This window comes from Anastrepha obliqua, chromosome 6 (genome assembly GCF_027943255.1).
Source record: "Anastrepha obliqua isolate idAnaObli1 chromosome 6, idAnaObli1_1.0, whole genome shotgun sequence".
Taxonomy (NCBI): domain Eukaryota; kingdom Metazoa; phylum Arthropoda; class Insecta; order Diptera; family Tephritidae; genus Anastrepha; species Anastrepha obliqua.
The window spans coordinates 52480208-52505584 of record NC_072897.1 but is presented as its reverse complement, the minus strand read 5'-3'; the positions used below and the strand labels follow the sequence as shown (position 1 = coordinate 52505584).

The following is a 25377-nucleotide window of genomic DNA, read 5'->3' as shown; positions in this document are numbered from 1 at the left end:
TTCAGGATGTTATAAAAAGTATTGAAAAGGGTTATCGACTTCCAGCACCTATGGATTGCCCTGAAGCATTATACCAGCTAATGCTTGATTGTTGGCAAAAACAACGTACCCATCGGCCAACATTTTCAAGTATAGTATCAACCTTAGATAATTTAGCAAGGCAACCTCAAGCGCTGCTGACAACGAGAAATTCCCCAGAAAATGATGGAACACATATATTAGAAGGACAACGTGGTCACAATATATTTATAAGTACCGACTTGTGGTTGGATAATATTAAAATGTCCCGCTATTCTCAGCATTTCAAAGAGGCTAATTTGGTGACTGCTCAACAGGTAAACATATGTTACTACCTAATTAGTGGGGCTATACCACAGCAATAACCATAACCATAACCATCATATTAAAGTTGAAATAAACAAAAGCATAGAATTCACATAAAAAAATATATTTACGAGGGGGGTTGAAATAAACAAAAGCATAGAATTCAAGTCCAATTGAATAATCGTGCAAAATTTAATGTCTTTTAAACATAATACAAAACTCTCTTCTCAGTATTTGGTTCCTTTGGCTTTGTTTCTTTTTTTTTAAGTTGTTTATTTATTTGGTATTAATAATGTTATGTACTAAAATAAACAATAGTTTTAAGTATATAATATGATTATACAATGACTCTAGACGAGTTCTCAAGTACATGAAGAGCTTCTTACAGATATATAAGGTTGTCAAAAAAGTCTTGCGGTATTTCCACAAGCTTGTCTTTGCAAGCGCCTAGTTTTAGTTGTATTCGTCGTATCGGTTCACGTTAGAGCTTTTTGGAAAGCTCTTTTCACGTGCTAACACCTGTTTGATTAATTGTTGTTTGCTTTTAGTCGTTCGTGAATTACAGTGTCGCAAACATGGAGCAAAATAAAGAGAAAATACGGCATATTTCACAGTACTACTACGATAAAGGCAAAAATGCATCTCATGCTGCCAGTAAAATTTGTGCAGTTTATGGACCCGATACAGTTTCCATTTCCACCGCACAACGATGGTTTCAACGTTTTCGTTCTGGTGCAGAGGTGATCGAAGATTCGCCACGATCCGGAAGGCCTGTCGTCGAAAATTGCGATAAAATCGCTGAATTGATCGAAAGAGACCGGCATAGTAGCAGCCGTAGCATCGGCCAAGAGCTGGGCATGAGTCATCAAACCGTTATAAACCATTTGAAGAAGCTTGGATTCAAAAAGAAGCTCATGTATGGGTGCCACACGACTTGACGCAAAAAAACATGTTTCCCCGTATGGATGCATGCGAATCGCTTCTGAATCGCAACAAAATCGACCCGCTTTTGAGGCGGATGGTGACTGGCGATGAAAAGTGGGTCACTTACGACAACGTGAAGCGCAAACGGTCGTGGCCGAAAAGCGGTGAAGCTGCCCAGACGGTGGCCAAGCCTGGATTGACGGCCAGGAAGGTTCTTCTGTGTGTTTGGTGGGATTGGCAGGGAATTATCCACTATGAGCTGCTCCCCTATGGCCAAACGCTCAATTCGGACCTGTACTGCCAACAACTGGACCGCTTGAATGCAGCACTCATGCAGAAGAGGTCATCTTTGATCAACAGAGGCCGAATTGTCTTCCATCAGGACAACGCCAGGCCACACACATCTTTGGTGACGCGCCAGAAGATCCGGGAGCTCGGATGGGAGGTTCTTTTGCATCCACCGTATAGTCCGGATCTCGCACCAAGTGATTACCACCTATTTCTGTCCATGGCGAACGAGCTTGGTAGTCGGAAGTTGTCCACAAGACAGTTCTGTGAAAATTGGCTCTCCGAGTTTTTTGACAATAGGGAAGCGAGCTTCTATAAGAGGGGCATTATGAAGTTGGCATCTCGTTGGGAACTCGTCATCGAACAAAACGGCGCATATTTGACTTAAATCGCATTATTATAACCAATTTTATTTGGTATAACCAATTGTCTTCCATCAGGACAACGCCAGGCCACACACATCTTTGGTGACGAGCCAGAAGATCCGGGAGCTGGGATGGGAGGTTCTTTTGCATCCACCGTATAGTCCGGATCTCGCACCAAGTGATTACCACCTATTTCTGTCCATGGCGAACGAGCTTGGTAGTCGGAAGTTGTCCACAAGAGAGTTCTGTGAAAATTGGCTCTCCGAGTTTTTTGACAATAGGGAAGCGAGCTTCTATAAGAGGGGCATTATGAAGTTGGCATCTCGTTGGGAACTCGTCATCGAACAAAACGGCGCATATTTGACTTAAATCGCATTATTATAACCAATTTTATGAACAATTGAAAATTCAATAAAAATACCGCAAGACTTTTTTGACAACCTTATATATAGTAACATTTTATTAATTGATGGTATTTTAGATGTGTCTGCTTTAATTTCAAGCTTTTATAATATTTTATGATTATATTGCAGAGAAAAAAATCTGTAAAAAACAGTGCATGCTTAGCTTTAGAAGATAAAATGGTTTAATAGGAAGTTATGTCGGGTATTTGGCATGAAATAGTGTTTACGTTTGTGTATTGTTTAGCCACCAGCATTTTTTATTAATATCAAGGGCTTCTATTTTATCTCTGGGGGAGATGTATGTATGTAAAACGTTGGTTTTCTCTACGTGACTGTTTTAACGTTGGCTCTTCTATGAATGTGATAAATTATCGGTATATGGTCCTTATTTTGTATAAAACCGTTCTTATCAAGATAGAGGAATGTTTCCGGTGGTGTAAATCCATTTTTAATGGTTCACAGAAAATATTCATCGCTTTCATGGTAAGGTGCCCTTATTAGAGTGTTATTATTATTGTAAAGACAGCGCATTATGTGTCTCCTAATTAGATTTATTATATGACAGTCGATTCTGGGTACTTTGGCTGTGTTATATACTTTTGCATTCGTTACATATTTGGTGTAGTTGCTTTTTGCTGTCCTATATAAGGAAGTGCATGATCTTAGAATCCTTCTTTCCAGTTTTCTTATCCTTTTCATGTAAGATGGTGACAAGTTATACCAAATAGGACACCCATATGTGAGTATAGGTCTTACCAATGCCTGATACATAATTGATTTTAGCCTGTTATGCAGAAATTTCGTCGAGAACATTTTCTTATAAACATAATATGCTCTAGTTGTTTTCTTTATTTGGTTGTTAATGTGGTGATTGTAGTACAAGAACTTATCTAAGTGTATGCCGAGGTATTTGACTTTATCGGTTTGTTGAATTGTGGTATTTGGGCTCTCAGATTTAATTTTGAAAATTTTCCAGTTTTTTTTTATGTTAGTGTTGCATTTTTTGATAGGGGGACGGAATAGCATATTTTCACTTTTGTTGGTGTTTAATTTGAGGTGCCAGTCCGTTGTATATTCTTCTACGGTATTGTATTTAAGTTGGAGATGTGTGTTTATGTTGGCAATTGTATTGTCTGAGTGGTAAATAACAACATCATCTGCGAAGGCTATTATATTGTCGATTTTATGCAGTAGGTCTACTATGTATATGTTAAAGAGGGTGGGGGCATTTACAGTTCCTTGCTGTAGTCCATTTTTTATATAGTAATCTCGATTGCTTTTTATATTATTTATCCATACCGAGAATGTTGTATTACAGAGCATATTGTAAATTAATATAATCAGATGGAGAGGAAATTTGTATCCGATAAGTTTTGTTATAAGTCCTTCTATCCATACTTGGTCAAACGCTTTTTCGATATCTAGGAAGCAAGCTCCTGTGACGTATTTTTTATTCCAGTTCCAGTTTATTTCCGAGACTAGAAGGTTGATAGCATGAGTAGTCGAATGTCTATATTTAAAGCCAAATTGTTTTTGGCTGATCAGGTTGTTATTTTCGTGTATTCTATTGATGTTCATATTTATTACCACTTCGAAGACTTTGCTAATATTTGGAAGCAAGCTGATTGGCCTAAGATTTTTAATACTATTTTTTTCTTTGTCTGTATTATGTCTATATTTAAAGCCAAATTGTTTTTGGCTGATCAGGTTGTTATTTTCGAGTATTCTATTGATGTTCATATTTATTACCACTTCGAAGACTTTGCTAATATTTGGAAGCAAGCTGATTGGCCTAAGATTTTTAATACTATAGGGTTATTCAATAGGTGCGCTTCAACTTTTTTCCGATAGGGAGGGCGAACGACGCAATATTTTTTATTTTTCGCTTGTCATTTGTAAACTTCATTAGTACACATTTCATCATGGAAAGCTACACACTTGAGCAACGATTGCAAATCGTGCAAATTTTTTATGAAAATAATCGTTCTGTTGCTGCTACTTTAAGAGCATTACGGCCATTTTACGGTCCATTTAACAAGCCGTCCCGTTTTGGGGTTATGTGAAGTCATTGGTCTACAGTAACAAGCCGGCGACGATTTGTGAGCTCAGAGCCAATATTGAACGCGAAATTGCTGGAATTTCGGCCGATTCATGCAAAAGAGTGGTCGAAAATTTGGTTCAACGATTGGACTTCGTAAAACGTGCACGCGGTGGTCATGCAAAAGAAATCGAATTTCATACTTAAATGTATATGTTCAAACTCGATAATAAAAAAAAAAAATTGTTAAAAAAGTCAAACCGTTTGTGTTTTATTCAAAAAAGTTCAAAAGTTGAAGCGCTCTTACTGAAAACCCCTATATTTTTTCTTTGTCTGTTTTGGGTATAACAATCATTTTAGCCTTTTTCCAACAAGGTGGGAAATATGCATTGTTCAACATGTTGTTAAATAGAGTACAATATTCTAAAATTATCTCTGAGGGAAAATTTTTTAGAATGATATTTGGTATTTTATCTAAACCTGCTGACAATTTACTTTTTAAATTTGCGAATACCCAGCGAGGTCATTAGGTAGAATGAAAAAGCTTTCAGTCTGTTCCTCGTGAAGGTCATTTGCTCTTTTTTCGTTGCTAAATGTTGTTTTCTGCGATTCGATGCTATCAAATAAAGTTTTTGTTCTTAAAAACTCATCGAAGCATGCATCTACTTATGAGTGAACTAGATTAGTACGCACATTCCGTTTTGAAGAGTGGATTGCTTCGAAGTGGACGCCAATCACATTAACTACGTCTTTGTTGTTTTTAATAATGTAGCTGATTTTTGAGAACAGTGGATATTTTTGAAGGATCGCTAGTATTAATGTGAGAGAGTTTCTGTTCTAATTGATTGTTTATATGTATTTTGATATTTTCCTGGATAAGTTTCTTGATTAGTTTTAGTTTTGTCTTTTCTTGTTGTATGTTGCTGAGAGAGCACTGTAGTTGTAACCGGTTATATTTTTTTATATTAGTTAGAGTTTTGCTTTTTTCTGAAGTAATGTTTTTAACACCGGTATTTTGGCTAGGTTATGAGTAATATTGTTAGTTTTTGTTTTCGAGACTCTCTTTTCTATGGCAGTAAGTATAATATTGTTTAGCTTGTCCAAGTGGTGGTCGATCTCAATATTAGCTAGGTTTCTGTTCTCTGGTGTTCGGATTGCGTTCTGGAGTTCAGAAGTCAAGGTGCTTTTGAATTTTTTCCAATTGGTTTTTTTGTAGTCCAATGTTCCTTCTTCTGTGTTGGCCAGTAGTGTGAAAAAGTTATCGACTCTGCGAGCTATAATTTCTATGGCGTTGTGATCGCTGTCATAGTGAAGGCATTTCAAACAGTTGACGGTGTCGTTGGATTTTAGTATATTTAATATGTGGTAGGCAATGCAGACATCCAAAAATGAGCTTGTACTCATGTATGAGGGTGATACAGAGGCATACATACTGCATCTAAATTTGAACTCATTTGTAGTAAGCCAATCTTTTAAAGCTCTGCCCTTAGGATTATCTTGGGCATTCCCCCAGTCCATGTGTTTACTGCTAAGGTAACACTATATGTAATAGTGATTGAGTTGCTCGAGATTTAAGGCTTCGAAAACTGTGTTAAACTCTGTACTAAATGCATTTCCTCCTGGGTAATATGCTGCTATTATATATAAAATGTTATTCGGGGGCATATGTATTTTAACTATGCAAGTTTCAAGGCATGACAGTTGACCAATTTTGCGGTTAAAGAATTTGGTGAATTTAATGTTTTCCTTGATTAGTATTGCTGTGCCACCATCTCTCATGCCGGCCGACCTATCTTTCCTTATCAAGTTATATCCAGAAAATTTTTTTGGTTCCTTTGGCCTTTATGACGAAAAACTTTATCTTCATCTTTTCTGTACAATTCTGCTGCTGGAGTGACAGTCCTTGGGCGGATATAAATCGTGTCGTTCCGGTAACGTGGAACCCACTGTTGTGGGAACGATGTTTGGAGTTGTTTAGGGAGGTTGTAGATGATCCACATTTTGGCTGTTGTTGTTGTTGTTGCTGTAGTAGCATAAACATTCCCCATACTTACATACGGGGAATGCTGCTGGAGTGACAGTCCTTGGCCGGATATAAATCCGGGTCGTTTCGGTAACGTAGAACCGACTGTCGTGGAAACTATCCACATCTTGGCAACCATGTATGCTTTCTTTAGTACCTTCCATTTGACCCACTTACATTATATTTACTTTAATGAGTCTATTATACCTGAAACAATAGTATAAGCATAGAAGTGACGAATAGAGATTTTACCGTTTTTCAGGAGTCTACAAGTCTCGTATATCTGTTTAGTGAAAAATGTCATGCGTGCGTTCTTGTTTTTCGGACAGTTTCATTACAACCCAGTTTATTAGTATCAGGTCAGACCATAAGTTCGTGCGTATTTTACCCATAATTTCACTTTTGTACGATTTTTGCATAAAAAAAATTATTCGCGGAATATAACGGAACTATTTATATTTTATTTGATATATTGTGCATTCAACAAGTGATTTTAATCGCAGATAGAAGCACGTGTTGTTAAAAAATAAAATGGAATCTTCGAACGAGAGGCATATTTTGTATTTTTTTTATAATATTAAAGTGGTAAAAATTGCTGCTGCAGAAACAAACACTGTTCACGGAGAGGATACCGTGAGTGTAAGGACTGCGCAAAAGTAGTTTTTAAAATTCCGAAATGGTAACTGCGTCGTGGAGGATGCCCCGCGCGCTGGTCGTCCTGAAGTCTTTAACTCCGACGCCTTGCTCGAGCTCGTGGAAGCTGAGCCAAATTTGACAGTCAATATGATAGCTCAGAGGTTAAATTCATCGCATGGAACAGTTCACAGGCACCTGGTTCAGTTGGGAAAGGTTTCAAAGCTGGGACAATGGGTTCCGCATAGACTTTCGTCGCCAACCTTCAGCAGAGAGTGAATGTGTGTTCTCAACTGCTGCAACGGCTTGAAAATGAAAGTTTTTTTAACCGTATCGTTACTGGTGATGGAAAATGGGTCCTTTACAATAATCTTGTTCACAAACGCCAATGGTTAGATAAAGATGAAACACCAGAACCGACCCCTAGAGATGGCCTTCACCCCAAGAAGATTCTCCTGTCTATTTGGTGAGATATGGCCGGTATTGTTTATTATGAACTTCTGGAAGCAAACCAGACGATAACTGCTGATTATTATTCCCATCAGCTATCAAACCTGAATTAGGCACTTAACAAAAATCGACCGTCTTTAGTGAATAGACGCAAAGTTTTGTTTCACCACGACAACGCAAGAGCAAACACAAGGCAAACATTAGGCAAGCTGAACGAGCTCGGATGGGAGCTAATGCCGCATCCACCATACTCTCTGGATATTGTACCTTGTGATTATCATTTTTTCCGTGGACTTCAATCCCATATGAGTAACAAGAACTACTCCTCAAAAGAAGCTATAAAAAGGGATATCGAAGCGTATTTTGGCTCTAAGGACAAAAAATTTTTTGCGAAGGGAATTAAAAATTTGGAATATATATTATTGATTAATAAATACTTTAAACATATTTTTTATTAATTTTAAAACCACCTTTAAAAAAGCGCGAACTTATGGACTGACCTGATATTTTCATTTAACATTGAATTAACTTCTATGGTTGATACAAAGGGATTATTTTATCTTCTTTTAAAATAATCCGTTCTTCGTGATAACTAAGTTTTTTGCCTTGGTCGAATTTTATTTACCATCGATAAGTCACTTATATATCTTCTAATTATATAATATATTGCACTGTATGAGTTCTGTTTGCCAATTTCTCTTAAAGTGTTTTCCTCTTCATGCAATTTCACAATCATTAGTAGTAGTATGTTTTCCTACTGGAGCCATTGTGCAAGAACTATGTTTATAAATTCAAGACTTGTAGCAAACTAAAAACTGTGACACACTTTATTCTTGTATGATTCGTTTTGACATAGTTTCTCAGAATTTGTATGTTTTTATTTCCCAGTATAAAAATGTTGAATGCAAATATATATATACTTCAATTTTTCTTAATTTTTTTTATCTGCTTACATAAAATATTACACCTGTCGCTAGTCAGCAAGTAATTTAATTCATAAAGATATGGAATGAGAGTGATATTGAAGGGCCAATGCCCTCAAGCTCATTTAGAAGAAATATTCACAGCATTTAAAACTGAACCGAAAAGAAATTAATGATGCAAAGCATAATTGGTTAAATATTCAGTATTTTGAAATAGACAACTTACAACTGTTTCTCAACGAGCTCTACATAAAAAAATTAAAGAAACTTAAGGTGACCAAAGAAAAAAAAAAGTTCGGTGTTAACATGATCCAATGGAAATCAAATAATTTCAGGGCAAGAAAAAGTAGAAACTACTGGGTGAAAAATATATGCAGGGTTTATTTAATAATGAATCAAGCAAGACTTCGATTTAAACATTACAAATGATATATTGTCAGGAAAAAGCACAGGGGTTTTTAAGGGGTATTAAAAGCAATAAATTCAGCAAAAAATAAAAAATCCGTAGGACCGGATGAAATTCCAGCTGAATTATACTGTACCGTGAAGGACTATATACAGCATGAACGTATAAAATATTTGAAATAACTGTTGATGTAGTTTTTTTCGGAGTTCATATTTATTCATTACAAGAATTGAATTATTTCATTAAATTAAACAAAAAATTAACAAAACAACAAAAAAGCGGTATGGCAAAAGTCTGCCATCTACTTTGGTTCACTCATGCAAAGCAAACATTGAAAAAGTAACTGTAAAGTACCATTATTCGAAAATTTCTGTTGATGTGATAATTCGTACGAAAATAAAAGAGCGAATCGGCCATCCAAAAAAGCTGTCCAGAAGAGATGTAATTTTTTTTTACTGACAAATCGTACTTTTACTTTTTTACTTCCATTTCAGTCTCGTGTCCAATGCCATTCCCAAGTATTTAATTACCAGTATTGCAACAGGATACTATAACGGAGGTTGTTTTCACCGTGTACAGATTTGCTCTCGTTTAGTTTAATATTCCAGGTTTTAGTCCACATTAAAATTTGCTGCCGATGCTTGCAACTTTCTGTTTGAATCGTGCTCGATGGCGCCAACAACTTTTATACATGTATCATCAGCAAACGTAGCTACTCTGATTGTAGTAAAAACTAGTAAGCCTGCTGTGTCGATTTTTTTATTTAATGTTTGAGTAAGCGCGATTTTGTTTTACTCTAAAATTCCTATCAGTATATGATTCGAGTAACTCAGTGTATTGTTATTGCAGCATCGTTTCTAGTTTGCAGATCAGGCGTTCATGCCACACTTTATCGAATGCCTGAGCTACTCGTACATCAAGAAATATTGTTGAACAAACTTGGTTGTTTTCTATAGCTTCTTCAATAGTGTATCCTAAGCGATGTATTTGATCGATCGTAGAATGTTTCTCTCGAAAACCTAATTAGTGAGCTAGTTGCTTGTCTTCATTATTTGCTTTAGGCGTTTGGAAATTAATTTCGAAATTTTCCGATTACTGGAAGCAATGCAATTGGGAGTTTTTCCCAGCTTTGGAAACATTTTAGTTTCAGAAATCTTCCAGTGCATGGTATATATTTGGATTTCTAGCATGCATTCATTATTGAAGTTAGTTGTATTAATGCTTTAGGTAATGCATTTTAATTTTAATCCCGGCTGGGATTAAGTCAAATCCTGCACTTTTTTTTTAATATTAAGTTTGTAATTTCCTTGGCGACATCATCAATGGTAAAATTTTCAATTTCAAGATATTCTTGGACAGTGGGACGAGGCAAGAAACTGATTTCCTTTTCATGTGGTTCAAAGATGTTTTAAAGGTGTTGTGCGAATAACTCGGACATATCTAGAACGCTTTTTGCCCATGCTTGATTACCATTAAGATGTTTGATTGGGTGATTGTGCAAGGCTGGTCGTTTCATGCAAGCCATCGCTTTCCAGAGTGAGTAATCCGAAGTTTTCTGCGCAGATAAGTTTTTCAGTTTTGTATTTAATATTTTATTTTGGTGTTCATGTATCTTAAATTTCACCACTTTGGTCAACCTGTTTAATTCAGTTATAAGAGATGGGGACCTGATTGTCTGCCATCTTTTTCTGCCTTTTCTTTTATTAGTTCAATTATATGTAGTGGAGATCTGTGTTGATAAATTTTCCGCTCAGTTAATGGAGTGCTCAATCATGTAGCTTGTTGAATCTGTGCTGTCAGGTTAGCTGTTTCATTTTCGATTTCGTCGACATTACTCATTTTGTTTGAAGAGTTTATAAAGATGCCCAGTGTGCTTTTAAAAAATTCCCAATCCGTGAGTTTGTTTGAGAGATATTAATTGCTTTCAGTGATTCTGGTTTCATCATCAATTGTCATGAATATTGGCGAGTGGTCGGAGTTAAGATCTAAGCCGTCCTCTAGAATCGTTATGTTGTGTGAAATTTGCTTTACTATAAAGAAATCAATCAGACCTGGAGTCTTATTAAGGTGTGATGGCCAGTAGGTAGGATTATATATATATATATATATATTAGGAGCGCAACTAAGTTTTCGCTGATTTTTTTGATGAAAATATAATGTTATTCTAAAAAAATGGTTACAAGTGAATCATTGAAAGTATTGTCCATCGCTGGCTACTACTTTTTCCCATCTTTCTGGTAGATCTCGTATACCGTCGCGGTAAAACTGTTCATCTTTTGAGATTATCCACGGATCAAACCATTTTTTGATGTCTTCATATGAATGGAAGTGCTGGTCAGCTAGACCATGTGCCATCGATAGGAACAGGTGATAATCGGACGGCGCAATATCTGGAGAATATGGCGGCTGGGGTAGGATTTCCCATTTTAGTGTTTCCAGGTAGGTTTTAACGTGTTTGGCAACGTGAGGCCGAGCATTGTCATGCTGTAGAATGACTTTTTCATGTCTCTCGGCGTATTGCGGCCGCTTTTCGTGCTCGTCTCAATCGCATCAATTGAAGTTGATACCGATCCCCAAAGATGGTTTCACTTGGTTTTAACAGTTCATAATAAATTACACTAACTTCGTCCCACCAAATACTTAGCATACACTTCGCAGCGTGAATAATCGGCCGAGGCGACGACGTAGAAACATGACCGGGCAGTCCCCATGACTTTTTTTCTTTGGATTGCTGTAATGAATACGTTTTTCATCACCCGTCACGATGCGATGAAGAAAACCCTTCCTTTTTTGCCGCTGGAGCAGTTGTTCACAGGCGAAAAAACGATGTCCAACATTTCTTGGTTTTAACTCATAAGGAACCCAAGTCCCCTGTTTCTATATCATTCCCAAAGCATGCAATCGCTTGGAAATGGGTTGGCTGGTAACTCCTAAAACTGAAGCAAGCTCTTCTTGCGTTTGACACGGATCCTCATTGAGCAATGTCTCCAATTCAGCGTTTTCGAAGGTTTTTGGCCTTCCTTCACGTGGACGGTCGTCAACATTAAATTCACCGTCTTTAAAGCGACGGAACCAATCTCGGCACGTGGTTTCACTTAAAGTAGCATCTCCATAAAATGTTTGAAGCTCTCGATGCGCTTCAGCCGTCGTTTTTTTTGGATGAAAGAGGACACTTCCCGCAAAAGACGATTATTCGGCACAAAATCAGACATTTTCACAAAATCAAAAGTATATGATACCAAAACAAAATCACTAATGTGTCGAAGCAGTTTGTTTACCATATGTCTTAGCTTGGTTTATGACGTTTAGGTTATGTTAGAATCGACTAGCATACACTACTGGGGGCATCTATTGACAAACAGCGAGAACTTAGTTGCACACCTAATATATATAATTGGCGCGTACACCCTTTTTGGGTGTTTGGCCGAGCTTCTCTTCCTAATTGTGGTGTGCGTCTAGATGTTGTTCCACAAATGGGTGGAGCTACAGTTTCAAGCCCACTCTACACGGCAGATATTTTTTTATAAGGAGCTTTTGTATGGCAGAAATATAGTCGGAGGTTTGCCATTGCCTGCAGAGGGGCAACCGCTATTAGAAAAAACTTATTATTCTTTTTGGTTTTGCACCGAGGCTTGGACCTACGTTCTTTCTGAATTCCGAATGGTAATCACGTACCAATCCATTCAGCCACGGCGGCGGCGGTAGGTAGGATTGCCTGTTAGAAATACTTTGCCTCCACATTGTTCTGTTGCTTTCCATAATTCCCGACTTTTAGTTGTTGTTAACCGTGATCCCCGCTTCTCATGTTTCGCGTTGAAGTCGCCACCAATAATGATTCTTCTTCTGTCGTGGTGGGCTATATAGAGTAGTAACTATCAGATCATGACTACTAAATTTAATTCCAACTGATGTTACTGAGGTAGGTAGGTAGATAGTTACTGGCAATTACAAATCAATAAACAATCGCTAGTAAGAAAACGGTGAAACGGTGAAAACGGGAAAATGGTCTTAGAAATGGATCTCAAGCAGTATTGCTAAGCGAACAATGTGTCCAATCCGAGAAAGCTTAGATCGAAGACAAGTCGAGAACTGCCGCCGTAAGACTGCCTATAGGGACACAACTTTCGCAGTTACTGCGAAAGGATCAAAGGATTCGCCTATGCTCAAACAGCCAACTCACAATGATGAGCTGTTACCTTACACCGAACGGCAAAATAGATGAATTCAACCGGAAATTGGGAAGCATAGAAGACAAAGCACTGACATTAGAAGGACGCCTAATCTTAGAGGGAAACCCCCGATCGAATGGGGCTCGGCGACAACGAACTCAAGAGATAAACGAGTGGTGGACATGGCAGCCCGACTAGGTTCAGTGGTGTTCAGCACAGGAGCGTCTACGTATCGAAAGCCAGGTTGTGAAACCACCACACTTGACATTACCCTAGCTTCGGAAAGCATAGCTACGTTTATTAAATACTGGAGAGTCCTGGAAGAGTGCAATGGAAATGGCCACCAATATATCTCATTTTGTATTGAAATAAGAAACCAACAAGTGGGTGAAAATCGAAATAAAATTATACGCAAATGAAACTTAAACAAGCAAAATCCAACGACGCTCCTTGGAACTCAATTGACCAAAATAAAACGACGGTCTGTACAAATAGTACAGCAAAAACAATAGTTAAGACAACAATGCTATACATTATGATAGGATTAAACGCATCTATGCCTTAAATAGTTATGATCAAAAAAAGAGATGCTGTATATTGGTGGACACGCGAGATTGCAGAACTTAGAGAGATATGGATCCACAAGCGTAGAAAGTATACTAGAGCAAGAAGTTGGGCTCAGCGATAACGGAATCCGAAGAATAGCCTGCTGTTTATTCAGACAACTTGTTGTTTCAAGTATAAAACTGTTTCCTGAGGATAATTTCCCGAATCAGTGGAACTACATTGCGTGCTAATATATATTTAAGTAAATCTATACATGCAACAAATATGAGGCCGAACACAGAGTTGCAGTATCAGCTATCTTTCCATACTTCACCACATAAGTATTGAACTTTTTTTTGACATTATCTTCTGTTTACGTTGTTGCTGCTTCTAAGCTACTTACTTAGGTAGCGCTACAACCGTTTGTCGATTTTGGCCGAAATCAAAATAGCCTGCCAGCTGTTTCTTTCCTGCGCTCCCTGGTGACAGTTACAAATCCCGAGCGCTGACAGGTCCTGCTTGATGAGTCTCCAAATACTAAAATATGTGTGTTTCATTTAACCGATAAAGATCTTGTAATAAGACTATCAATTCTTCTTAGCCAAAATAAAATATCTTTGAATTATATCGACTAATAAATCATTCCAATTTTTGAATGTAAAATTAACAAATAGAGATATTAAATCACTGCCGAAAAATAGTTCACATAATTTACCTATTTCAAATTCCGTGTTTCACAACAAATGAATCGATAGTAAGCAATACGAACAATAGCTTTGCAGAAAAAATATAATATAATATAAAATATCAACAATTGTAGACTTGCACAGAAACACCTTTGCTTCCGATGAACAAAATCAAAGCTCCGCAATTTAAAAAGAAATGAATGATATGCTAGAAGATGTGGAAACAATATATAAGCTTTATGTTATGCTGGGCTTCTGCCATGAAAAAGCTCCTCATAAAAATATCTGCCGTTCGGAGTCGGCCTAAAACTGTAGGTCCATTTGTGGAACAACATCAAGGCGCACACCACAAATAGGAGGAGGAGCTCGGCCAAACACCCAAAAAGGGTGTTATAGGGGTGTATATATATATATATAATAATTGGCGCGTACACCCTTTTTGGGTGTTTGGCCGAGCTCCTCCTCCTATGGTGTGGTATATATATATATGCTTGGCTTCACGCACGCATAATTGTAAAAACGCCTTTTATATTTTAAAAATTATTAAGAGCAAGCATTAGAATAGTTTAACAAACATGAATTTAGAATAACTTATGAAGGATAGTTCCGTGTGTTAAAGTCCACGCAAGTGGGGAAAGTCCGTGATCGCCATTCATTCGGGAGTGGTTAGGACGATTTTTCTGCATGGGGTCCAAGCAGCTCAGAACTTCCGGGCTTCACCCAAGTATCTTATGGGTAGCTCCGGAATATCCGTTTGTGATCGAGATAATGTGAGAAGGCGAAGCAACGCAGGATATTTGGTTTTGCGTTGAGTTTGGGACCTGCCTCGTAATAATCTCCTCTAATTAAAAACAACTCAAAGCAACGAATGAGAACTGTTTACTCTAATGACGACCCTTACAAACGCACTAAGAATTATGATTTGAGGGTATGCATCTGGAATGTTCTGTCCCTTAATGGGCAAGGTGCATCTGCCCGACTGGTTGATGTCCTCGTAAGAGCAAAAGCTGTCATCACTGCCATTCATGAGATGCGATGGACGGGGGAAGACAAGAAAATCTTAGGACTTTGCGACGTCTACAACAGCGGATATGTAAACGGGCGCAAATTCGGTGTTGGATATGTTGTGGGAGACAGACTTTGTGGCCATGTACGCGAAACCAGACCGATCATGTTGTGATAGATGGAAGACACGCTTCTAGTGTTTTAAATGTATGAACGAGCCGAGAGCCCAACATCGACTCAGATCCTTACCTCGTTGCAGCCAAAATACGAGTACGAGTACGCCTCTGTCCAGCAAAAAACGTACAACACAAAGAATGTTCGACATAGAAAAATTTCAATCCCAACTAACAGCCTGAATATTCGCCATTCGACTCTCACTTCTGCTCTCTGACAGTAGGGACCAACAATCCGGCATCCACAAGCGATAGAACAACATTTCTCATTCTTGACCTACCGTATTGTACTGGAAGCTAGTGGGAAATCGCCCTTAAAAATAGCGGGTGATTTCAATGCCTGGGCTATCGAATGAGGCAGCCGACGCACAAATAAAAGAGGAGAGATGCTTCTTGAACCATTCGCTCCACTCCACATTACTGTTCAAAGCGGGTCAGCTTCTACCTACCGTAAGATGGGAATGGGGTCAGTCATAGATATTATCCTGGCAAATGGTTTTCTTGCTCCAAAGATCAAATGGAGGCTGAGTGAGGGCTACACGCACAGTGACCATCAAGCTATCATAATGGACATTACTGAAAGGAATCTTAAATTGCACCCAAGCCGACAGGTCCAAAGTCTAAGGACGAGAAGCTTGATAGTAAAGGCCTCAAATTTATGATTGAGCAACTTCAACCCCCTGCTGGTTCTGCCGAGAATAGGACGAAACTCCTAGTAGAAGGATTATCCATACTGCTGGTGGAACGAGAACATAAAATCACTAAGATCTCAATGCCTCCGCGCTAGACGCAAGATGCAGCACAGTACATGGAGACCTGATTTTGTTGAAAATGTTCAAAATCCGAGATCAGCCAGGCAGGCGCTAAAAATAGCCATTAAAACTAGCAAGCAAGAAAGTTTCAAGAAGCTTTGTGGGGAAGCTGATATCAACCCCTGGGACACTGTGTACCGGGTGGTGTTATCCAAAGCGAAAAATGTACTCACACGCCAAATTACTTTCCCAGTAAGGTTGCGCAAAATTAAAGATCTGAAAACATTTTGTCATCCTGCATACAACACGAAGTGTCATCTGCTTCGTGTCACCGAACAAGAACTTCAAGCGGCGTGTAATAAAATAAAGTCTAAAAAAGCTCCAGGTCCAGATGGTATACCAAATAGAGCCATGAAATTAACGATTTGCAAACGTTCAGACATATTTCATGCAGTATTCCAAACCTGCCTTATTGAAGGCACTTTCCCAAAGAGGTGGAAGAAGCAAACACTTTTTCTTTTACGCAAGGGCAACAAAAAGCCTGGCGCTGCACCTAAAGAAGACTTCCGACACTGTGAGCCAGTCCAAGCTACTAGATGGCATTTTACAGTCGACACTCCCGCCAGGCCTGCAGAGGTGGTCAGCGAACTATCTGAGTGGTCGATATTCATCGGTGATATTTCGAGACCAAATCTCTAAACAGAGGAAGATAAAGCAAGGAGTTCCGCAAGGTGGTGTCCTTTCACTCTAGCTTATCAACTTCTACATCTCGAAACTCCCGCAGTCACCAGAGAGAGTGTCCCTGGTCTTCATTTTGGGAGTTACCTCCGACAGTTTGCTCTCTTTCTCTGCGCATACAACCGCTACAGCCACCAAAGTCCAAAATCGCAACAAGGTCTAGTGCTTGCCGACAGCACTTGGAGTAAAGACAACAAAATATTGCTGTCGACATTAAAGGCATAACCGGCCGGTTCTAAATTGCGCTGCGCCTCTTTGTTCGCCTGGAACTAGTGATTCGCAGTAGACACAGCTACAGATATGCCAAAACACTGCTATTCGGATAGCGACAAGATGCCTACTAATGTCCCCCAACAACATTTACGTGATGATGCCCAGATACGCCCCGTGAAAGAGAACAAAAAACTGCTCAGCAAGCAGTTTCTGTTAGGGTACTACCGTAGGTCCCACCCTTGCAGACACCTGCTTGAGCCCGAGCCGCCTCCCAGGAACGTCAAGAGACACCTCCTCAATTAAGCCGACGAGATCCAGATCGACAATTACTGGATCGGATAGTGTACAGACAGACTATAACGACATTCATGAGACACCTTCTTACCTCCCGACCGCCGAATGCCATAATCGGAGTCCAACCACGACCCACAGCAGACGAACAGCTCCTGCTTCCTCGTAAGTCCCGTTACGTTTCAATACTGTAGCAAGTTAAACTCCTACTTATCTAGAATTGACGCCGACATACTAAACATATGTCCAGCATGTGAAGGCACCCCGCACAACACTAATCACCTTTTCACATGCCCCATCAAACGCACTCATCCAACACCCCTCTCCCTCTGGATCCAACCTGTCGAAACAGAGAGTGTCCTGGGTCTACATTAGATGAGCTAGACGAAGACGACCAGTGATCTACATAACACTGGCAGGGTTAAGTATACTGCTACAACAACAACATCCCGATATGCCTATTCTTGATGACGACTGAGACGTTAGAATAACGATAACGCGACTAAAGGACAATAAAGCCGCGGAAGCTGACGTACTGCCAGCTGAGCTTTTCAAATAAGGCGGCGAAGAGCTGGTAAGATGCATGCATCAGCTTCTATGCAAAATATGGCAGGATGAATGCATGCTAGCCGATTGGAAGTTAAGTGTGCTCTGCCCAATCTACAAGAAGAGTGATCCTGCAATCTGGGCTAAATATCTATAAGCTTCTAGCGAGCGTATTGCGTGAAAGGCTGAATTCCAACATCAACCAACTGATTGGGCCTGTTCAGTGAGGCTTTAGACCTGGAAAATCCGCAATCGACCAGATATTCACAATACGCCAAATCTTGGAAAATACCCATGAAAGGAGAATCGTCACACCATATTTTTGCCGATTTCAAAGCTCCGTTAAACAGCACGAAAAGGAGTTACCTATATGCCGCGATGTCTGAATTTGGTATCCCTGCAAAACCGATACGACTATGCAAAATGACGTTGCTCAATACCAGTAGCGCTGTCAGAATTGACTCGCTGTCGTGTGACGTCTTTAACCTCATGCTCGAAAAGATTGTGCGAGCCGCAGAACTTAATCGCTCAGACACAATTTTTGACCTGAGCAACCATGCTGTTACTTCTGCCTTTTCTAAACTGGATAAAGAAGTAAAGCGGATGTGTATGGTGGTGAACTAGGACAAAATGAGGTATCTCCTAGTCGGCGCATTCGCGTATCGGCACCCACGTCACCATTGACAGTTATGATTTCGGGATTGTAAAATACTTCGTTCATCTATGAACCAGCATAAAAACCTATAATAATATCAACCGTAAATTCAACGTGCCGAAAAGTGCTTCTTTGGACTAAGTAGGCAATCGAGAAGTAAATTCCTGTCTCGAAGAACAAAACTAACACTTAATAAGGCTCTCATCATGTCCGTCCTATCGTATGTTGCATAAGCGTGGACGATGACAACATCTAATGAAGAGAAAGATTCTGCAGAAGATTTATGGACCTTTGGACGTTGTAATTAAAAAATGCTATAGCTATCTCAATTTCAAGATTCCATAAACTCCGTAAAAGCATTCCAGTCTGTACGATGATTATAAAGTGGTCGATTTACTATTTGTTGTGGTGGTGATCAGAAGGAAACTTAAGGGGTAACACCACTGTAGAAATTTCAAAAAATTGATTTTCTTTTTATAAGCTTAAAAAATTCTTTGAACCTTTTAAAATACAGAACAAAAAGTTTTATACGTTACCGAAGTCTATTTCATAAATATTTTAAGCTTTTAACCAAGCGTTAGTGACTGCTACCTAACGACTTCTCCAAAATTCCAAACTTTAAACGCGTTTTTCTCAAAACACGTTTTCTGAAATTGGCACGCAGCATAACTCAAACAATTTTAAATATTTTTAATCAGGTTTTTCACTACGTCTGTATAATAACCTTCTTAAAAGAAGAGCGTAGGGGATTTTCGATAGATTAATTTAAACGATTGTTATAATTATTTAAGTGCCGTTTTTTTAGTCCAAAATAGAGTTTTTTCCTTCAAATGCCTGCTAATTCCACAAAAATAAATATTTTTTAAATCCCCTACGTGTTTCTCTAGCTATTCTTGTCTAGATTAAGAAAAAAAATGTTTCTTTGTTCCAGATTAAAATTTGCACCCTCTGTGCTCCGTGCCGCGGAACTCCTTCAAGAGAAACCACATTACAAAAATGTCTCCAATGCCGCCATTTTGTAAAATTTTTCGATCAAACTTTGTAGTTTTGTATTTTAGTATATAAGTAATAACTTCCCAAATCAGAGTGATTGTTTCCTCTTTCCTTCTATACAAAAAAATTCTTTAAAAATCGTGTTTATTTTACGCGTGTACAGTGGTGTTACCCCTTAAGACAATATTCAATTATCAGCGTGTTTTTAATTTTAATTGATTTTATGATACGAGTAAAGAAAGTCAGGCCAGTCAGGTACTTTTTTAATGTCAGAATGCCAGTAACTGGGTTCTCTACTTATAAATTTAAAATTGTGTGTTCTAATAGTGTCAAGTAGGGAATTTCCTTTGGTGTTTGTAAATCTTGAGCCCCATATCATATTTTTTTGCGTTAAAATTCAACTTCTAAGAGTTTTAAGGTAGCTAGCGTATTGTGTTGATTGGTTTTTGTGTTTCGGAGGGCAGTAAGTAGCCGATATGGTCAGTTGGCCTAGAGTGTCATTTCCTAGAATCGTCGTTATTCGAAGAAGATGGTCAATTTATAAACACGCCCGTTCACTTGTACATTTTGTACTTTTTTCCCCGAAAACAAATATAATTTTTTATATAAGGTTGTCAAAAAAGTCTTGCGGTATTTTTTGTTGAATTTTCAATTGTTCATAAAATTGGTTATAATAATGCGATTTAAGTCAAATATGCGCCGTTTTGTTCGATGACGAGTTCCCAACGAGATGCCAACTTCATAATGTCCCTCTTATAGAAGTTCGCTTCCCTATTGTCAAAAAACTCGGAGAGCCAATTTTCACAGAACTCTCTTGTGGACAACTTCCGACTACCAAGCTCGTTCGCCATGAACAGAAATAGGTGGTAATCACTTGGTGCGAGATCCGGACTATACGGTGGATGCAAAAGAACCTCCCATCCGAGCTCCCGGATCTTCTGGCGCGTCACCAAAGATGTGTGTGGCCTGGCGTTGTCCTGATGGAAGACAATTCGGCCTCTGTTGATCAAAGATGGCCTCTTCTGCATGAGTGCTGCATTCAAGCGGTCCAGTTGTTGGCAGTACAGGTCCGAATTGAGCGTTTGGCCATAGGGCAGTAGCTCATAGTGGATGATTCCCTGCCAATCCCACCAAACACACAGAAGAACCTTCCTGGCCGTCAATCCAGGCTTGGCCACCGTCTGGGCAGCTTCACCGCTTTTCGACCACGACCGTTTGCGCTTCACGTTGTCGTAAGTGACCCACTTTTCATCGCCAGTCACCATCCGCTTCAAAAACGGGTCGATTTTGTTGCGATTCAGAAGCGATTCGCATGCATCCATACGGGCAAAAATGTTTTTTTGCGTCAAGTCGTGTGGCACCCATACATCGAGCTTCTTTTTGAATCCAAGCTTCTTCAAATGGCTTATAACGGTTTGATGACTCATGCCCAGCTCTTGGCCGATGCTACGGCTGCTACTATGCCGGTCTGTTTCGATCAATTCAGCGATTTTATCGCAATTTTCGACGACAGGCCTTCCGGACCGTGGCGAATCTTCGATCACCTCTGCACCAGAACGAAAACGTTGAAACCATCGTTGTGCGGTGGAAATGGAAACTGTATCGGGTCCATAAACTGCACAAATTTTATTGGCAGCATGAGATGCATTTTTGCCTTTATTGTAGTAGTACTGTAAAATATGCCGTATTTTCTTTTTATTTTGCTCCATGTTTGCGAGGCTATAACTCACGAACGACTAAAAGCAAACAACAATTAATCAAACACGTGTTAGCACGTGAAAAGAGCTTTCCAAAAAGCTCTAGCGTGAACCGATGCGACGAATACAACTAGAACTACGCGCTTGCAAAGACAAGCTTGCGGAAATACCGCAAGACTTTTTTGACAACCTTATATGTGAGCAAACCGAGAAGAGTAGAAAAACATGAAACATATGCTATTGTGCAAATTTTTATAATTATATTTTATAATACTTCTTTTATGAAATATCTCTCTATAGATCTCTATATTGTACAAGGAAAAACGCTGTCATATGCATTTTCGAATTCCTGGGAATTACTAGGCATAGAGTCTGGTGTTGTTGTTGTAGCAGTATACATATTTATGTAGCGTGTCAGTGTAATGTAAATCACCGGCCATCTTCGTCTAGCTCCTCTAACGGTAGGCCCGGGAAACTTTTTGTTACGAAAGGTTGGGTCCAGAGGGAGAAGGGTGTTGGATGAGTGCGTTTGATGGGGCATGTGAAAAGGTGGTTAGTGTAGTACGGGGTACCTTCACATGCCGGGTATATGTTTAGTATGTTGGGGTGAATTTTGGATAGGTAGGAGCTTAACCTGCAACAATATCTAGAACGTAATTATGCCAGTGTTTCGCGGGACTCACGGGGAAGTTGGAGCTCTTCATCTGCTGTAGGTGGTGGTTGGACTCCGATTACGGCATTCGGTGGTCGAGAGCTTAGGAAGGTGGTAAGTGTCTCCTCATGAATGTCGTTTTTAGTCCATCTGTACACTGTCCGATCCAGTAATTGTCGATCTGTTTTGCCCTGGATCTCGTCGGCGTAATTGAGGAGGTGCCTCCTGACGTGCCACGGAGGCGGCTCGGGCTCACGCAGGTGTCTGCTTGGGTGGGACCTACGGTAGCACCTTAACAGAAATTTCTTGCTGAGCAGTTTGTTGTGCTCCTTCAGGGCGAGCATCTGAGCCTGGTCGTGTAGGTTTTGAAGTTGGGACATCAGTGGACATCCCGTCGCAGTCCGAATGGCAGTGTTCTGGCAAGTCTGAAGCTTCGTCCAGGCGACCAGATAGGCGCAGCATAATTTAGAACCGGCCGGCCAATTGTCTTAAATGTCGATAGCAACATTTCTTTCTTTTTGTCCCAAGAGCTGCCGGCAAGCGATTTGAGGGTCCAGAGGGAGAGGGGTGTTAGATGAGTGGGTTTTAAGGGGCATGTGAAAAGTGTCGTGCGGGGTGCTTTCACATCCAGGACATATGTTTGGTATGTCGGGGTCACTTCTGAATAAGTAGGAGTTTACATGCTACAATATCCAGAACGTAATTTTGCCATTTTCACGCGGGTCTCGCGGGGAAACTGGAGCTCTTCATCTGCTGTAGGTGGTGGTTGGACTCCGATTTCGGCATTCAGTGGTCGGGAGCTTAGGAAGGTGTCTAAACACTGTCTGGTCCAGTAAATTTCGGTCAGTTTTGTCCTGGATTTCGTCGGCGTAGCTTAAGAGGTGTCTCCTGACGTGCCTGGGAGGCGGCTCAGGCTCAAGCAGGTGTCTGCAGGGGTGAAACCTGCGGTAACATCCTAGCAGCAACTACTTGCTGAGCAGTTTGTTATGCTCCATTACTGGGAGCATTTGTGCCTCGTTGTGAAGGTGTTCAACAGGGGTCGCTGTCCGAATGGACTTTAGTGGTAATTGCGGTTGTGTGCGCTGAGAAGGAGAGCAAAATGTCGAAGGTTACACCCAAAATTTTGGGGTTGTTTACCGTCGGAATTGGTGTGTCGTCGACTTTTACCTTAAGGGACAGCTCGACCTTCTTTGTCCAGGTGGTAAAGAGGGTCGCCGTGGACTTGGTGGGGGAAAGTTGGAGATTTCTCGCAGTGAAAAAGCGAGAAAGGTCGGTTAGGTAGTTGTTTACTTTAGAACACAGTCCATCGATGTCATTGCCCGACGCCAATATCGTATAGTCGTCAGCGTATGAGACCAGGGAGACTCCCTCTGGTGGTTGGGGGAGCTTCGAGCTGTATAAGTTGAACAGCAAGGGAGAAAGGACACCACCCTGCGGTACACCTCGCTTAATCTTTCTCTGCTTTTATCTCTGATCTCGAAAAATCACTGACGAGTGACGACCGTTCAGGTAGTTAGCTGACCACCTCTTCAGCCCTGGCGGGAGTGTCGACTGATAAATGTCATCTAGTAGCATGGAATGGCTGACTGTGTCGAAAGCATTATACAGGTCCAACGCTACTAGGACAGTCCTCTCGCAGGGGCGGTTTTTGTTAAGCCCGCGGTTTATCTGGGCGTTTATGGCGGTGAGTGCTGTGATGGTGTTATGCACTCGTCGGAAACCGTGCTGATGTGGGGCTGGGGCCAGGTGTTTCGTGAAGTGTGGGAGGGCTTCAAGTGTCTTCACTAATGGGGAAAGGAGAGTTATCGGACGATAAGATTTGCCTTGGTTGGCGGGTTTCCCAGGTTTCAGTAGTGGGACCACTTTCCCTGCTTTTCACTTACCAAGGATGTTGAGAGTGACCAAGGACAGATTGAAGACCCTTGTGAGAAATCCTACTCCCAATGGTCCCAGATGCTTCAGCCTCAACGCGTTTAGTCCGTCAGGGCCAATGGCTTTTGATGTTTAAGATTTATTGATGGCCCCCTGAACCTCATCACCAGAGAAAGCAGGTGACGCACTGTCGTTCGTCAGTTTGTGCAGCCTTCTGGTAGCACGACGCTTGGTTCTGTCGGCCGGAGTATGCAGTATAAAAAGTCGGCTAGAGTAGCCCGCGTATCTCTTTGGGTCCGACGAAGTGCAACCGTTGAAGGTGATAGCCACCTTGTCGTTGTGCTTCGTCGGGTTCAACAGGGACTAACGGTGGACCAGAGCTTACTCACCCCAGAGGTGAGGTTACAGGTCTTGAAGTGCTCAACCCATTTAGTCCGCTTATGTTGATCTACCAGTTGCCGGATCTCCAAATTGAGATCCCTTATGCGGGGATCCCGGGATCGACCTGGCGTAGGTGGTCACGCTCGTTGGCCAAGCTGGCTGCTTCAGCTGGGAAATGAGGACGAATGTCCTCGAACCTTCCAGCAGCAATGAACCGGATCGCAGCAGCTGTGAGCACCTTGCGGATTGCGCGTTCGCCTGCGCGCACATCGGTGGGGATGGGACGAGCGGCTAAGGTGTCTTCAGTGAATTCCGTGAAGTCGGCCCAATTAGCTTTTTTAAAGTTAAAATAGGACCGGTGGTTCGCGGAAACGAAGTCGGCAGGTCTCTCAATCGAGACGATAATGGGCAAGTGGTCTGATGTAAGCGAAAGCATATTTCGCCACGTTATGCTATTTATCAGACCCACGCTAGCTATTGTTAGATCAGGCGAGCTGCTGCAATTGCCCACTACCCTGGTGGGGGCGTCGTCGTTCACAGTGCTGAATGTCGAATCGTCTATTTGCTCTGCCAATTGCTGTCTCCTACGATCGTTTGGCTGGCTTGAATCGTGATGCGCATTGAAGTCACCTACAACCAATTGGTTTTCACATCTGATGAGCGCACCTTTATCAGGGTGATATCCTTCCGGGCAGCAGGTGACAGGGGGTATGTAAACATTATATATTTCGAGCTCAGAATCGCCTGTCCGAACAGCTATGCCTTGACATTCTAGGGTGCTGTCCCTGCGGTCGATGCCTTCATCAATGAGACGATACTGCACTGTGTGGTGGACTATAAACGCTGGGCCACCACCATTGTTTCGCTCGCGATTGTGTCTGTGCACGTTATAGCCATCCCTGGTGATCAGAGAGGACCTAGCGTGCAGTTTGGTTCGCTGGACCACAACTATTGTGATACTGTGTCGGCTCATGAAGTCAACTATCTCGTCGACCTTGCTCGTGAGTCCGCTGCAGTTGAATTGAAGAAGCTTGAGGCTTCTTGGTAAGGTCGTAGTAGCTCGGAAAGTGAGGGACGCGTGGAGTTGCCTACGTTGGGCCTGCTGTGCAATCCACTGTAGTTGTTGGGGCCTGATGATGGTGGACGGCCGCGCCACGGGGGGCGGTTGCGGGTGCAGCAGGGGGCAACGTAGTCAGTTGCCCACTCACGTGCGGTGCGCAGGCCGGAATA

At 40.8% G+C, this 25377-nt stretch overlaps 1 protein-coding gene across 1 annotated transcript in view; it reads left to right on the top strand.

The window, feature by feature from the left end:
* Nucleotides 1-25377, top strand: part of LOC129250020 (ephrin type-A receptor 4a-like) — a 37512-nt gene that overhangs the window by 3202 nt on the left and 8933 nt on the right. Inside the window, exon 6 of the mRNA XM_054889669.1 lies at nt 6-335. Coding sequence (XP_054745644.1) covers nt 6-335 — 330 coding nt within the window. The remainder of the gene's footprint in view (nt 1-5; nt 336-25377) is intronic.